Genomic DNA, 15,953 nt, shown 5'->3' on the forward strand with positions numbered 1-15,953 from the left:
CTGCTCCACTGGGACAGATACAACAGACTACCCAGGGCCGACTGAAAGAGCTCAGCATTTTCGAACTCGGTGCGTTCTACTCACTGACTGTCTTTCAAGTAGCTTGTCTCCATGGGTGTCCTGACCTCTGCACATTCAGACATCCTGAACTTCTCAAGCAACTGCTCAATCTTGCCTTTCTGACTGAGCAAGAAACTTCCATCTTCAGCCCTGTCTATCTGCACACCTAGGTAGATCTTTACTGGACCAAGGTTCTTGAGCTGAAAACGTTTTCCAAGCTGTTTGGCAAATTTTTGCACCTGTTTATTTGCCTTTGAGACATATATGATGTCATTAACGAAGACTAAAACCATTTCCTGTGACTCTCCTGACCCTTTCAGGTACAGGCAGCTGTCAGCAAGACTCATCTTGAAACCTAGCTTCTCTAAGGCTTCAATCAGACACAAGTTCCAACTCCTGGCTGATTGTCTCAGCCCATAAATTGACTTGTGCAGTTTCCACACAATGCCTTGCCCATTGCCCTCAAACCCTGGAGGAGGAAGCATGTACAGCTCTTCCTGGAGGTCTGAGTTCAAGTAGGCTACATCCACATCAAAGTGATGCACCAGCAAACCTCTTTGTGCAGCAATGGCTAAGAGCATGCACAGACTTTCACTTCGGGAAGTAGGAGCATACACCTCAGTGTAATGCAGCCCCTTCTGCTGCGTGAACCCTCTGGCTACTAACCTAGCCTTGTACTGTGGTTCTCCAGTTGCTGTGGGTTTAAGAAGATAACCCCACCTGCTGCTCACAGCCTGTTTGCCAGCTGGCAACGTTGTGAGGGAGAACACACCAAGAGACTCCATTGAGCTCATCTCCTTCTGCATTGCTTGTTGCCATTTACTGGCTTCTTCCTGAGGCAGTTTCTGAACATCCTCAAAACTTTCAGGTTCACACTGAGCCACCCCAACCCATACACTTGTGACCTCAAAACTGTCGGGTGGTTTACCTTTAGTGGCCTGGGTCGAACGTCTCAACGTGAGCTCAGGTACCCCCTCTGACTCACTAGGGCCAGCTAGACCGTCCTTGGCATCAGAGAGCTCCCCCTCTGATTTGCTGTGCCTCTTGAACTTCTCAACTGGACCTGTGGGTGAGGACGGTGCACTTTTTGGCTCTGACTTGACAGCTCTAGGAGAGGCTCTCGGCTGCTCCTGCTCTGGACTCTGTGCCTCAGCAGCAGGATCAGTCTCCACCTCTTCCTCATCAGCTGAGTCAAGCAGACTCTCTAAAAGTACATCTGGGTTCCCATGTATGCGTGTCCACCCACTTTGCTCACAGAATTCAGCACTCCTGCTGACTAGAAGCCTGGACTGATTGCCTTCTGGATAGGCAAATCTCCACCCCTTGGTCCCTGGTTCATACCCACAGAAGATCATTTTCCTGGACCTTGGATCCACACTTTCTGTGTTTGGCCTTTGGCACAAGAACCCAAGCCTCACAACCAAAAACACAGAAGAAATGCACCTTGGGCTTCTTGCCGTGCAGTAGAAAAGAGGGTGTGTCCCCTACAACAGAACAATATGAGCGATTCTGAGAAAAAGAAGCACACTTCCAGGCTTTGGCCCAAAAGCGTTGGGGGAGCCCAGAATCAAAGAGCATAGCCGCAACAGCCTCTTGTAGCATTCTGTTCCGGCGTTCAGCAATGCCATTCTGTTGGGGACTGTGTGGTACTGTCAGCCTGTGACGTATTCCCTTCTGGCGGAAGAAACTCTGCAGCACAGACCCGGTGAACTCTGAACCGCTATCGGACTGAAAGCTCTGGTCCTTTGAGGAGAATTCCAGTTCTACAGCAGAGATCCAGTCTTTCACCAATGCTGCAGCTTCACCTTTGTGTTTAATTATGAAGACCCAGCTATTCCGCGAAAAATCATCCACAATCGAAAGTATGTATTTGGCCCCACCCAGACTGGCTACTGCCATAGGGCCACACAAGTCTGCATGCACCAGCTCAAAAGGTCTGGTTGTCACCCTGTCAGACCTGGGGTAAGAGCATGTTTTCACCTTCGCTTGCTTACAAGCTCTGCAATCTAAAAAATTGTCACATGCCTTCATTTTGCACCCCTCAGTACACTCCAGGACCTTCTTGACGTATCCCCAGTTCACATGCGCCATTCGTCTGTGCCATAGATGCTGACAGCCATCATGTGTTGGAACATTGGCACACTGCACCTGTGCTGACTCAGTGGGACTGTTACCTGCAATAGGCGTTTCTACCACAAACAGCAGGTCTTTGCATTCAACGCTTAACAGTTGACGCCCACCCCTGGAAAAAGAACACACATTATTCTCAAAACAAATACTGAAACCATTGGCAACAAGAGCAGCAACGGATAAAAGACAGCTGGACATTTCTGGAACGACAAAAGCCTCAATCTCATGCTGTAAAAAAGAACAACACAGTGAGCCAGACATAGTCAAATCATGTCTGCTTCCATCTGTTAGTGTAACAGTTTGTCCACTTTTTACAGCCTTGCAGTTCTGCAGCAGACCACCAGAGGGCATGAGGTGTTGAATGGTCACTGTAAAATGTGAAGGTTCATTATTGTTTCACAAGTTGTGTATGTCTTTAAGGGCCAGGGTTAAGGCAAATAACGAGACCCAGTCTTACAGCTGTGAAACATAGCAGGGGCTGCTAGGTTGTGTTAATTAAGCTGTGTCAGCATTTGGGCATAGTATATAAGGAGCAGCACCTAGCTCTCCCATTACCCTGGGGGATGGGTTGGTGGTTGGGTCATGTTTTGTTGTTGTTATCTTTAGTGTAAAAGGAGTTTTTGTTTTTTTTATTAAAACCTTTGTTAAAGTTATTTTTGAGTTCCTGGTTATGCATGGTCTCCCCAGCAAGCTCTCTGCAGCGCTACTATACTGCAAATAGTCAACATGAGGTTGTGAGTCGCTCCACTGTCGACCACCCAGCTCAGCACGTTGCCATGGGTGGAGCTGGTCTCTGTTGCCGTGCTCGCTGCAAGGTTATACTGTGAAGACGTGTCTTTGCTATCAGTTCCCTTGGAACTTTTGCGAGCTTTCCCACGTCTCGCCGCTGAGCTTATCTGGTTGCTAAGCAAGACGACCTTGGATTCCTGAGCCTCTACCGGGCAATCTCTCACAAGATGGGAGGGGGATCCGCATCTGTAGCAATGTCTTGAAGCAAAAGCTTTCACAGATTCATCATTGCTTTTCCCTGCACCCCCACTCCTGGGGGCACAGCTCCTGGGGGCACAGCCAGTGCCTGCTCGTCCTCCAGCCTTCTGCCTCTTCTGTTCTGCATCACAAAGTCTCCCTGTGGTATAATCCAAACTAAGCTGCTCAGTCGGCATCGTTTCCAAGGTCAAAACTAAATCCTCATAGCTCCTGTCCAAAGAGCTCAACAGGATGTAGGCCTTAAGCTCATCAGGGAGACGTACATTCAGCTGCCACAGCTTAGTAAACACAGCCAGCATCTGCATAATGTGGTCTCACACCGATTCCCCTGGAGCCAGCTGCATCTCAAAAAGAGCTTGTCACATGAATCTTGGCACCAGCCGTGGTTCTTTGGTGTACACGGACCAAAGCGTCCCACACCCCTTTGCAAGTCAGCAAACCATCAATGTGGGGCAACTGGGAGGCTACCAGGGCAAGTACTATATGGGAAATTGCTTTCTGGTCCTTCTTGACTGCAGCTGCAACTCTGGCAACCTCAGCAGCATTTGCCCCAGCAGCTGCTACTGGTGGCTCATTTTAGGTGCAATCCCAAAGCTGTTTGCCCAAAAGCCAATACTTTACTCTTCGCGACCAGTCCTCCCAATTGCGCCCATTAAGTCTCTCAAAGGAGATGGTGAAAGTCTCATGAGCCTGGGCCTCTGCCATCTTCCCGGTGCTATAAGCTTACTCACGCTTTCTGCCAGCCAGTTGCAGAAGAGAAAGTCCACATGCTCTTGTTTCTCTAAACAGCTTTATTTACATCAGAACAATAGAATAACAAACAGACCATCCGAGACGGCAGGCATGGTGTCTCTGCATCTCGGCAGAAAAGCGAAAGTAACTCACAAAGAACTCCGCTTCCCCGATGTAGGGAAAGCTCCTCCCCAGATGCAGGACACACGCAGAGCTGTTAAGCCTATAAGCCTCACAAGGGATTTGCAATTGAAACTGAATGCCTGCAGGATTATAAGGGTCCATACAGGCAATGCTTGATAAATAATCACCCTTCTTGCTTCTCTTCTAGCCAAACTGTCCCCTGTGAAGCAGGCCCAGCTGAGGAATTTGCTGTCTAAGAGGAAGGTGCCGCCCGTAAGGACAACTGTGCCAGGTATCCTCTAGGACTTGAAAATAACTTCATCACTTGGAAAAGTTGTTTTTCCAACTGTCTCCTCCCCCTGACACACACACACACACACACACACACACACACACACACACACACACAAAATAGCCTGCCTTTGCCATTAGGTGGAGCCAGCTGCAAAGCATTGCAATATATTCCTCTCCTCTTCAAGGGGTCCTTCTGTTCAGGGTAGCCATGCCTTCCTGCTCTACTAGCTGTAATGGGCTCTATCAGACCAATTCACTTTCCCCTCCCCCGCCAATACATTTTGTGTATTTTTTAATTGACAACTTGACATTCTGTAGTTTCACTGACCATGCTTGGTCCTCATTGGCCTGCTTTTTGGAGGGGCTCCCCTTTGGGAGTTGTTGGGGTGGTTTTTTTGTCCTTCTCCAATCCTTGGGATTTGCTCGAGTATGCTGTTGCCTCCCTCTTGTTTCCAAGTGCTTGCTTCTATTTTAAATTAATCTCAAGCTGCTTGCACACTATACATTTTAAACATGTACCCTCCCTCAAAGCAGCATGGGAACTATGGTTTAGCCCTTGGAGCTAGAATTTTCAGCAACCTTAAGCTACAGGTCCCATGATTCATTGGGGGAAGCTAGGTGCTTTAAATGTATTGGCAGTGTATGCAGTCTAAGCCAATTTTAATCTTGGGGTTGCTGGGCCAGAGCAAAGGCACCTCAACATATCAGAGTGCCAATATCCCGCCTGTGCTGGTCCCAAGGGTTAACCATGCGGTGAGGTCTGAGTCCAGTCCGAGGTTGAGGGTGCGGTATGGAGGCTGTCCGTCAAAGCTGAAGCGGGGTCCAAGGCAGGGAGTCGGGTGAGGTCAGGAACTCTGGCAGGAGAGCAGGACAGGGTACAGGCAGGAACAGGCTACCAACAATGTTGCTCCCACAACCTGGGACTGGGGCTGGCTGGCTTTAATCTGCCCCGAGGCATAAGGCAGCCCCGGTCCACAGGTGACTCGCCTCTCCTGGTCTGGAGGCCCTGCCCTGAGCCTCTGCAGCTCAGGAGAGGCTGGAGGGTTACCAGACCCAGAGGCAACCTCAGCTTCCCCTGACAAGGCTGAAAGTGGAGCACCTGCAGGCAATGGGTCCTCCATCACCTCAGGAGCCAGAGCAGACTCAGCTGGTGCCTGCACCTGAGGATCCAGCACAGGTGAGGACCCTTCAGGCTCAAGCCCCAGCCCCGGCTCAGCTGGTTCTGGAGGCGGGGACTCCTGTGTAGGCTGGGATTCCTCAGGCTCAGCCTCCGAGTCCAAATCCCAGGCCATCACACCATTCCCCCTCCCAGGCCCCCCCCCTCAACCAAGGGACCAGACCAGGCTTGCTGGGGTACGCCGCATGGAAATCACGGAGGCAGGCAGGCATGAGGACATTGGTCGCTGGTTCCCAGGAAAAATCCTCAGGCCCATACCCCTTCCAGTCGATGAGATATTGGAGCTTCCCCCTGTGGTATCGGGAGTCAAGAATGCGTTCCACCTCGTACTCGGGCTCCCCCTGAACCAAAACTGGCTGCGGTCGTGGTCGGTTCAGGTGGAACTCGTCGGGTGGGGCCACCGGACTCAGTAGGGACCGGTGGAATACTGGGTGAACCTTCAGGGTTGAGGTTAACCGGAGACGGAATGCCACAGGCGAGACCTGGTCCACGATAGGAAACGGGCCGGTGAAGCAGGCATCCAGTTTCCGTGAAGGCTGAGAGGGGTGGAGGTGGCGAGTGGAGAGCCATACTAGGTCACTGACGTGGAGTTCTGGCCCTACCTGGCGGTGGCGGTCGGCCTGGGCCTTGTACGCCTCCTTGGCCTGGCACAGTTGCTCCATCAATAGTTGTTGCTGAGACTGGAGCTCCTGAAGCCACTCTGTCACCGCAGGGACTGTGGATGCCGGCAGCACTTCTGGGAACAACCTCGTATGGTAACCGTAATTGGCCTGGAACGGGGTCTGCTGGGTGGACGCATTCACCGCATTGTTGTAAGTGAACTCCACCAACGGTAGGTGGTCGACCCAGTCATCCTACTGGTAGCTGCAGTAACACTGGAGGTACTGCTCCAGCACCGCGTTCGCCCGTTCTGTCTGGCCATCAGTCTGTGGGTGGTAGGCTGACGATAGACAGACCTCTGTCCCGAGGGTCTGGTGCAACGCTCGCCAGAAACGGGATGTGAACTGGACGCCCTGGTCGGACACCACATGCTCAGGTAGGCCATGCAGGTGGAAGACATGCTGAAGGTATAGCTGAGCGGTTTCCTTAGCTGTGGGTACGGATGGCACAGTGCACCATCTTAGTGAAATGGTCAGAGAAAACTAGGAGGCAGGTACAGCCACAAGACGGGGGTACGTCCACCACAAAGTCCAGCGAAACCGTGTGCCAAGGACATGGTGGGACTGGCAACGGCTGAAGAAGGCCGGGGGGGGTCACCCGGTAGGGCCCTTGGCCCGCCAGCAGACATCACAACCAGCGACGTAGCGAGCCATGTCAGCCTTCAGGCGGGGCCTCCAAAATCCGCGGCTTACCAGATGGGTAGTCCGATACCGCCCAAAGTGTCCTGCCGCTGGGGCATCATGGGGCATCCGGAGGACCTCAGCCCGCAGTGGCCCTGGCGGGATGTACAGGCGACCGTGGTGCAGCAGTAGGCCCTGGTGGAATACCAGTCCCGGATACTGAGGGCATGACCCTACGGCCAGTTCCCGGAGTGGTTCTCGAGCCCAAGCATTGACCCGCTGCTGTTCCCGCACCCGAGCCTGCAGTGGCTCAACCTCCTGAGTGGCCAGGAACGCAGCCAGTGGTAGGATCGTGGTTGGTACTGCTTGCTGAACCGTGTCTGTGATGTCTTCGGGTTTCCGGGACAGGGCATCTGCCTTCTGGTTTTGGGAGCTAGGGATGTAGCGGATCCGGAACTGGAATCGGGAGAAGAACAACGCCCACCGGATCTGCCTTTGGTTCAACTTGCAGGTGGTCTGGAGGTACTCCAGGTTCCGGTGGTCGGTTCTCACTTCCACCGGGTGTCGTGCTCCCTCAAGATGATGGTGCCAGACCTCAAAGGTCACCTTGATGGCCAGTAGTTCCCGCTCCCACACGGTATAGTTATGTTCTGCAGGAAGGAGCTGGCGGGAATAGTAGGCGCAGGGTAACAGTGGCGCATCCGGTCCATGCTGCTGGGACAAGACGGCACCGAGAGCCGTGCTGGAGGCGTCGGTCTCCACCACGAAGGGTTGAGAGGGATCAGGATGCTGCAAAATCGGCGCCCTCTGAAAACAGGCTTTCAACCCCTGAAACGCCTCCTCTGCCTCCTTGTCCCAGGAAAATTGTGTCTTGGGGCGCAGCAGTTGGGTCAACGGGGTGGTGTGATGAGCATAGTCTGCAATGAAAGTCCAGTAATAGTTGGCGAACCCCAGGAACCGCTGTAGGTCCTTGCGGTTCCGAGGTGCCGCCCATTCCCGAACCGCTGCCACCTTCCCAGGATCCATCTGCACCCCATCTGGAGAGAGTCGGTGACCAAGGAAGTCCACTGACCGCTGATGGAACTCGCACTTGCTGAGCTTCGCATACAGGCAGTGCTCCCGCAAGCGCTGCAGCACCGTCCGGACATGACCCTCGTGGCAAGCCGGGTCACAGGAGAAAATCAGAATGTCATCTAGGTACACCACCACGTATTTGTCTAGCAAGTCCTGGAACACGTGGTTGATGTACCGTTGGAACACAGCGGGCGTGTTGCACAATCCGAAGGGCATAACCAGGTATTCAAACTGCCCATACCGGGTCCCGAATGCTGTCTTCCACTCATCCCCGGCTCGGATCCGAATTAAATTGTAGGCCCCCCGGAGGTCTAGCTTCGTGAACACCTGCGCCCCTTGCACCCGCTCCAGGAACTCCGAGATAAGGGGCAAGGGGTACTGGTCTGGGATGGTAATCTTGTTCAGGGCCTGGTAATCATGGCAAGGACGAAGCTCCCCACAGTTCTTCTTAACAAAGAGCACTGGCACAGCGGTGGGCAAGGTAGAAGGCCGAATGAAACCATGATCCAGGTTCTTGCGCAGGAAGTCCTGCAAAGCTTCGCGCTCTGACTCTGTAAGAGAGTATAAGCGACTCACAGGCAGAGGCGCTCCGGGCTGGAGGTCTATACCGCAGTCAAAAGACCGATGCGGCGGCAGCTGGTCTGCCCCTCGTTCCTCAAACACGTCTTGGTAGTCGCGGTACGCAGTGGGGAACATTGATGCAGCCTTCTCTGTGGGTGCAGCCGCTAGCATCTCAGACCGAGCATGGAGACATGGGTCTGGGAAGCACACAGACCATTTGACCCAGTCGATCTGAACATTGTGTGCCTCCAGCCAGTCCATCCTGAGCACCAGGGGGAACCGGGGCATGGTGGCAATGTCCAAAGTTCGCACCTCCCGGTGCTGCTGGAGACACAGGACCAAGGGCTGGGTCTCCCGAGTAATGGCACCCGAACGCAGGAGCCGTCCGTCAATTGACTCCACCTGTACCGGTTCTGGCTTGTCCTGAAGTGGCACCTGATGATGGGCGGCAAAGGCAGCGTCCATATAGGAGCGGGTTGCCCCCAAATCTACCAGAGCGTGGGTGAGAATCCAGGGCCCACCTGGAGGGTATAGAAGCACCGGGACCATGAGGTGTCGCAATTCCACTGGTGAGGGCCCCTCTTGTATGGTTTGGGACCCCAGGTAGCCAGGGCCTTCGGCTACCGGGGTTGGTGGTTTTCCTGCGGCTGGCATCCTCTCGGGACAGGATCGGGCGTAATGTCCACTTCCACCGCAGTAGAGACACAGGCTTCCCTCCCGACGCCGCGTCTTCTCCAAGGGGGAGAGGTGAGGTCGCGCCGCCCTGAGCTGCGTTGGCTCATCACGCAACTCGGCTGTGGCCATGGACCTGCTGGGAAGGACTGGAGCCAGAAGCCGGGAGTGCTGGCAGTCCCGGGCCTGGCGACGGTCCTCCAACCAATCGTCTATCTGCAGGCTCCGCTGAATGAGGGCGTCCAACGTGGTGGGATGATCCATCATGGCCAGCTGGTCCAGTATCTCATCCGAAAGCCCCTCGAGATACTGGTTCCGCAGTGCAGAGTCATTCCAGGACAAGTCCTGCGCCAACAGCCGAAATTCTGTGGCATAGGCGGCAGCTGTGGACTTGTCCTGTCTCAACCGACGAATCGCCCGATTGGCTTGGCTCCCCTTCAGAGGGTTGCCAAACGCAGTCTCCAAGTGGTTACAAAACCCCACATAGTCTGTCAGCAAAGGAGAGTCTTGCCGGAGCGATGGCAAAGCCCACTTGGCCGCCTGGTCCTTGAGCAAGCTGATCAAGAAGTGCACCTTGGTGCGATCGTCAGGAAAATTCCGGGCTCGCCCCTGAATATACAGCTTGACCTGGGCCAGGAACACGGGAAAGCTGGCCGGGGACCCATCAAATTTCTCTGGCAGGGCCACTGGGTACTTGCCAGAAACTGGGGCGTCGGCCCCAGGCACTGGTAAGGCGTTCAACTGCTGCTGAAGCGCCATAACCGCATTGCTTAGCTGCTGAACGGTGTGAGTCAAGGCCTGGTTCTCCTGGGCCAATGCCACCAACGCAGCTGCCTGTTCGGCCATGGCTTCTGGCTCTTCCCTAACGCACCCCAACAAAGGGAGAGTGCGGGTGTGGCGGGAGCAAACTGTGCTGGTCCCGGGGGGGTTACCGTGCGGCGTGGTCCGAGTCCAGTCCGAAGTCAAGGATGGTCCCGGTCCATGGGTAACTCGCCTCTCCTGGTCTGGAGGCCCTGTGCAGGCTGGGATTCCTCAGGTTCAGCCTCTGAATCTGATTCCCAGGCCATTACAGCAGGATTGCAAAGGGGCAACTACTCCCATGGATTTAGGTTTTGTTAAGGCTTTGCAAGCTGATGAAAGCTCTATGTTTGAGCGACCTGATTTGTATCAATCAGCTATTGGGAGTTTGCTGTACATATCACAGTGGAGCAGGCCTGATATCAGCTACACAGTAGGGATTTTGAGCAGGCAAGTGTCTAAACCCACTTTGAGTGCCTGGAAAGCAGTAAAACGTGTTCTGAGGTATCTGATGCATACTGCTGGTAGTGTTTTAAAGTTAAGTTCAGCAGGTGATGAAATGCTTACATGTTACTCAGATAGCGACTGGGCAAGTTTACCTGATCGTAAATCAATTACTGGATTAGTGTTCTTGCTCGGTGGGTCACTGATTGGATGGAACTCCAGAAAACAAAGTATAGTCAGTGTGTCATCCACCGAAGCTGAGTTTGCAGCATTAAGTGAGCTCTGCAATGAGCTGGTGTATTACAAGCAGTTGCTGAGCGATTTGGGCATACAATGCAATTCTCCAATTCAGGTGTATGTTGACAATCAAGCTTGTATAACTGTCAGGGAACTGCCATCGGAAGGAAGGGAAGTGAAAGGGCTCACACAGGTTGGGAGAGACTCAGCAGCTGAAGAGGGAACCAGTAGGGGGAGAGGAGCTGGGCTGAGGGAAAGGGAGCTGGAGGGATGGCTCAGAGACACTTCCAGCGAAAACAGTGGGGAGGTTTCAGGACCTCCTGTAGGGACACCCACTCCTCGCCGGAAACTGTCACGCAGAGAGTCCAGAAGACGTGTTTCCGTTAAGGAGCTTTTATGTTGGAAGCGATTCCGAAAGCAACCACTGTCGGAATCTGCCAGCGACTGACGGAGCCATGTTTAAGGGGCTCCGTTACAGACAGAGGTTTGCAAACTTGACCAAACTCTGAGGGACTAGGATTTTACACACAAGCAGCTCATCGTCCCATCACAGCATTCCGACAGTCTTCGTGAGCAGCTTGTGCAGGAGAAGGCATCATGAGCAACCCAGCCGGAACCGGAGAAGCAGGAGCTGGAGCGGGTCCAAGCCTGGAAGAAAGGTACCGGGTGTTGGAGGTCCAGCTAGCGCTGCAGACGGCGAGGCTTGAGGAGAGGAGGGCTCAGGATGCAGACAAAAAGGGGAAAGACACCCAGCTCGTCAGAAAGGTACCAGGATTGGTGCAGAAGTTTGGGGGGGAGCCCAAAGACTATCATGGCTTTCGGACAGAGATGCAATATGCCCTCAATCTGCAGTTTGATGAATTCCCTGACGAGGAATCACGAGTGGCTTTCGTGATTGGGCATCTTGAAAAGGGGGCGAGAGACTGGGTTAGACCCCTGATGGCAGCGAATAGTGACGTCCTAAAGGACACGATGAAGTTCTTTCGCGCCATGGATCTGATGTTTTCCAGCGATATTGAACAGGGAGTGGTCCGCAGACAGTTAATGGCTTGCAAACAGGGGAGCCGATCTGTCCGTGAGTACTGGACTGAGTTCACCATGTTGATCCATAAATTGGGGTGGGATCTATCGGCGGAACCCATTCAAATGCTCTTTGAAGAAGGGCTTTCTTCGGCTGTGAAAGACGAACTTTCCCGGGCGCCCAGGGCGGAGTCTATGGACCAGCTGACCAAATCAGCGCTGACCATAGGAGCGCGCCAGGAGGCGAGAGCATTGGAGAGGCGGGAAGGGAAGGGGGAACGTTGGAAGGAGTTCCGCATTCCAGACATTCCAGAGCCAACTTTCCCGCCGGCAGAGCCGATGGAAATCGGAACAGCGCGCGCGCGCGCAGTTTCAAAGCCCAGTGAGGGGGGAAAGAAGGAGGGAAAAGGCGCCCGGAAATGCTATCTCTGCCAACAGCCAGGTCACTTTGCCAGAGTCTGCCCCCAGAGGAAGGAATGGCAAGGGATGGTAGGAGCTGTGGAGGGAAGAGAGGAAGAAATACCGAAGCAAGTAAAAGCCAACGCCTGGCTGCCACCGTCGGGGCACAGCAGCCAGGCCAAAGAGCAGTGAAAGTGCCCACGCCAGAACCTCCTAAACCCGCCCTAGTGATAGAAGTGGCGCTAGAGCTGCCAAACGGACACCCTCTAAAGATAAAGGCGCTGTTGGACTCAGGCAGCTCCTGCAATTTCATGAGCAAAGAGTTTGCAGCTGAACACCAGATACAGACGATCCCTTTAAGCAACCCCCTGCAGGTGACCACGATCGATGGCAGGGAGCTGTTGGGAGGAGAAGTCAGCTTGCAGACCGTCCCAATGATAATGAAGGTGGCAAGGCACACCGAACTGATAGCGTTTAATGTGGCCACCTTGGGAGGAGCTCCCATTATATTGGGGATGAGCTGGCTAGCGTTACATGATCCGCTGGTGGGCTGGCATCAGAGAGTGGTTTCTTTTGGTTCAGCACATTGCTTAGAACACTGCAAAGAGGGAAAGGGTTTGGCAGGGGCCCAAGCCACCCTAGCAGGGACTGAAGTAACGGAGAACGTGAAGGTACCACGACAATACGCAGATCTCCGCGACGTCTTCAGCGAAAGGGAAGCTGACCAATTACCCCCGCATAGACCCTTTGACTGTCAAATCAATTTACTCCCTGGGGCACAGCTCCCTGTAGGCAAGCTGTACGCCATGTCAGACAGAGAGATGCAGGAGCTAAGAGAGTTCATTGACAAGAACCTGAAGAGAGGGTTCATCAGAGAGTCCAGGGCGGTGGGGGGCAGCCCAGTGTTTTTTGTGGATAAAAAAAACACGAACAAGCCGAGGCTTGTGTGTGACTTCAGGGCCTTAAATGCAGTGTCAGAACCAGTGGCTTTCCCTATGCCCAGGATTGACGACATTTTGACAAGGGTCAGGAAGGGAAAGATTTTTACTAAACTGGACCTAAGGGGGGCGTACAACCTGATACGAATAAGGAAGGGGGATGAATGGAAAACCACCATGTTCACCCCTTTGGGGGCATTTGAATATTTAGTTATGCCCTTCGGCCTACAAGGAGGCTCCGCGTGCTTTCAATCGTTTATGAACCACGTCCTGGGGCCTTTGCTTTACAAGAATTGTGTGGCCTTCTTAGACGACGTGTTGGTGTATTCTGAGAATGAGGAGCAGCATGTGAGAGACGTCAGAGAAGTGTTGAGCAGGCTGCAAGCCAACCAGCTGTGGGTGAAACTGGAGAAGTGTCAGTTTCATACCAAGGAGGTGGAATTCCTGGGGTATCGCCTGTCAGACAAGGGATTGGCCATGGATCCCGGCAAGGTCCAGGCGGTGCTGGAATGGAAAACACCCAAAACAAGGAAGGATGTGCAGAGGTTCCTAGGATTTGGGAACTTCTATCGTAAGTTCATCCGAAACTTTGCCCACCTGACGGCGCCCATTACGGACTGTCTCAGCAGTAAGAAGAAGTTCGTTTGGACTGAGGAGGCGGAGCGAGCATTTGAGGAACTAAAAAGGGCCTTCGCCTCGGAACAACAACTCCTGCATGTGGATTTACAAAAACCGATGAGAGTGGAAACTGACGCATCAGACAGAGCTATTGGGGCGGTGCTTCTGCAGCCAGGGAAGGAGGAGTCAGAGTGGAGACCGTGTGCCTTTTTTTCGCGAAAGCTGAACAAATCCGAGAGGAACTACACGGTGTATGACCGAGAACTACTAGCCATTCATGAGGCGTTCCGGAGATGGAGGCACCTGCTAATTGGCGCACAACATAAGGTGCAAGTGTGCACTGACCACAAGAACCTAGAGTATTGGAGGACGGCACGAGTGCTCAACCAACGGCAAGTGAGATGGGCCCAGGAGTTCTCCAAATTTAACTTTGAGATTTGTTACGTGCCAGGCCCAGAGAACATTAGGGCGGACGCTCTCTCACGCAAACCTGAATATTTGGAGGGGGAGGGAGCACCCGAAGAGAGACATGTCATTCCAGAGGACCGCTGGGTGTGTGGGGCGGCATTGGTGGGACAAAGAGAACTGGTAGAGGAAACAGAGAATGATGAATACGCCCAGAATAAGCTCAGAGGTCTTAGGGGTGAGGGAGAGGAACCAGGGGGTTTCGAGGAAAGAAATGGAGCTTTGTATTACAAAGGGGCACTGTATATCCCTGAAGGAGACTTAAGGGGGAGGGTACTCAAGCAGTTGCACGACAGCCCCACGGCGGGGCATTTTGGACAACACAAAACCATGTGGTTGGTCACCAGGGAATTTTGGTGGCCTAAGGTGAGGGAAGATGTACGGGAGTATGTAAGAGGGTGTGAGCAATGCCAGCGAGCCAAAGGGGAGAGGCGGGCACCGGCGGGGCTATTAGAACCCTTACCAACCCCAGAACGACCTTGGGAGGCAGTGTCGATAGATTTTATGACTGATCTGCCGAAGTCCAAGGGGAAAACAGCCATCATGGTGGTGGTAGACCTACTAACAAAGATGTGCCACTTTGTAGCCTGCTCGCATGCAGTCACGGCGGAAGAGACAGCGAAGTTATTTGTAGAACACATTTTTAGGTTGCACGGAGTGCCATTGAGGGTGGTCTCAGACCGAGGAAAACAATTTACTTCCAGGTTCTGGAGGAAGCTCATGAGCTTACTGCAGGTGGAGGTCAACTTTTCGACTGCCCGGCACCCTGAAACCAACGGGCAGGCGGAAAGAGCAAACGGGGTCCTCCAGCAATACCTGAGGTGTTATGTCAATGACAGAGAGAATGACTGGGTAGAAAAGTTGGCGCTGGCGGAATTTGCCTACAACAATGCCGAGAATGTGTCCACAGGGATGAGCCCCTTCTTGGCTAATTATGGGTGTCATCCCAGGGCTTTCCCAGGGGGAGAAGGGGAGAGATGGGGTGTCCCGGCAGCCGAGCATTTTGTAGAAGAAATGGAAGCAATCCATCGTCAGCTCCAACTCAACTTAGAAAGGGCGAAGGAAGAATACAAGAGGCAGGCAGACAAGAACCGAAGGGAAGGTGAAACCATAAGGGTGGGAGATAGGGTGTGGCTGTCAACCCAAGGGTTGCCGTTCAAAGGAGGTTGTAAGAAATTAAGACCCAGGAGATTGGGTCCCTTTGAGGTCATTCAACAGGTCAACCCAGTGGCTTTCAGGCTCCGGTTACCCAACCACATGAAACTGCACCCAGTATTTCACAGGTCGTTACTGTCACCGTATGAGGGGGGACGAGAAGGGATGGCCACTCGGGGACCGGTCATAGAAGAAAGGGAATGCAGCAGCCATGTGGCAGAAATCCTCGACGCCAGATGGAAGGGGGATCAGGTGGAGTATTTGGTAGCGTGGGAAGGAGAACCGGAGTCAGAAAACACTTGGGTAATGGCAGAAGATATCAATGACGAGGTATTGATAGAAACGTTCCATCAAAGGTTCCCAAGGAAACCTCAGCCTGTGGAGAGGTTCCGGAGGGAATACTTTGGGACCACCGATGAGGAGGAGGAGTTGGAAGGATTCTCGGAATCGGAAGGGGAAGGGGAGATGGACTCTGAGGAGGAGGAGTACTTCGAGACCAGGAACCGCAACAGGTGGAGAGAAGTGTTCGGGACATCGGAAGATGAAGGAAGTTCATTCCGGGGTTTTGCCTCCTCACCGCCCGTAGAGGAGGGGGCGAGAGGGGATGAAGGGGGCCCTGGAGGGGAGGTGGATGTCAGGGAACTGCCATCGGAAGGAAGGGAAGTGAAAGGGCTCACACAGGTTGGGAGAGACTCAGCAGCTGAAGAGGGAACCAGTAGGGGGAGAGGAGCTGGGCTGAGGGAAAGGGAGCTGGAGGGATGGCTCAGAGACACTTCCAGCGAAAACAGT

General features: G+C 53.5%; 1 protein-coding gene across 1 annotated transcript in view; it reads left to right on the top strand.

Moving 5' to 3' along the window:
• The window catches only part of LOC308467638 (nuclear pore complex protein Nup214-like), a 254,499-nt gene that overhangs the window by 117,211 nt on the left and 121,335 nt on the right, over positions 1-15,953 (top strand). The window contains exons 21-22 of the mRNA XM_080989369.1: positions 4,241-4,333; positions 9,022-9,165. Of these exons, the coding sequence (XP_080845495.1) occupies positions 4,241-4,333; positions 9,022-9,165 (237 nt within the window). The remainder of the gene's footprint in view (positions 1-4,240; positions 4,334-9,021; positions 9,166-15,953) is intronic.

The sequence above is a fragment of the Podarcis pityusensis genome (assembly GCF_964106645.2).
Source record: "Podarcis pityusensis genome assembly, chromosome: W".
Taxonomy (NCBI): domain Eukaryota; kingdom Metazoa; phylum Chordata; class Lepidosauria; order Squamata; family Lacertidae; genus Podarcis; species Podarcis pityusensis.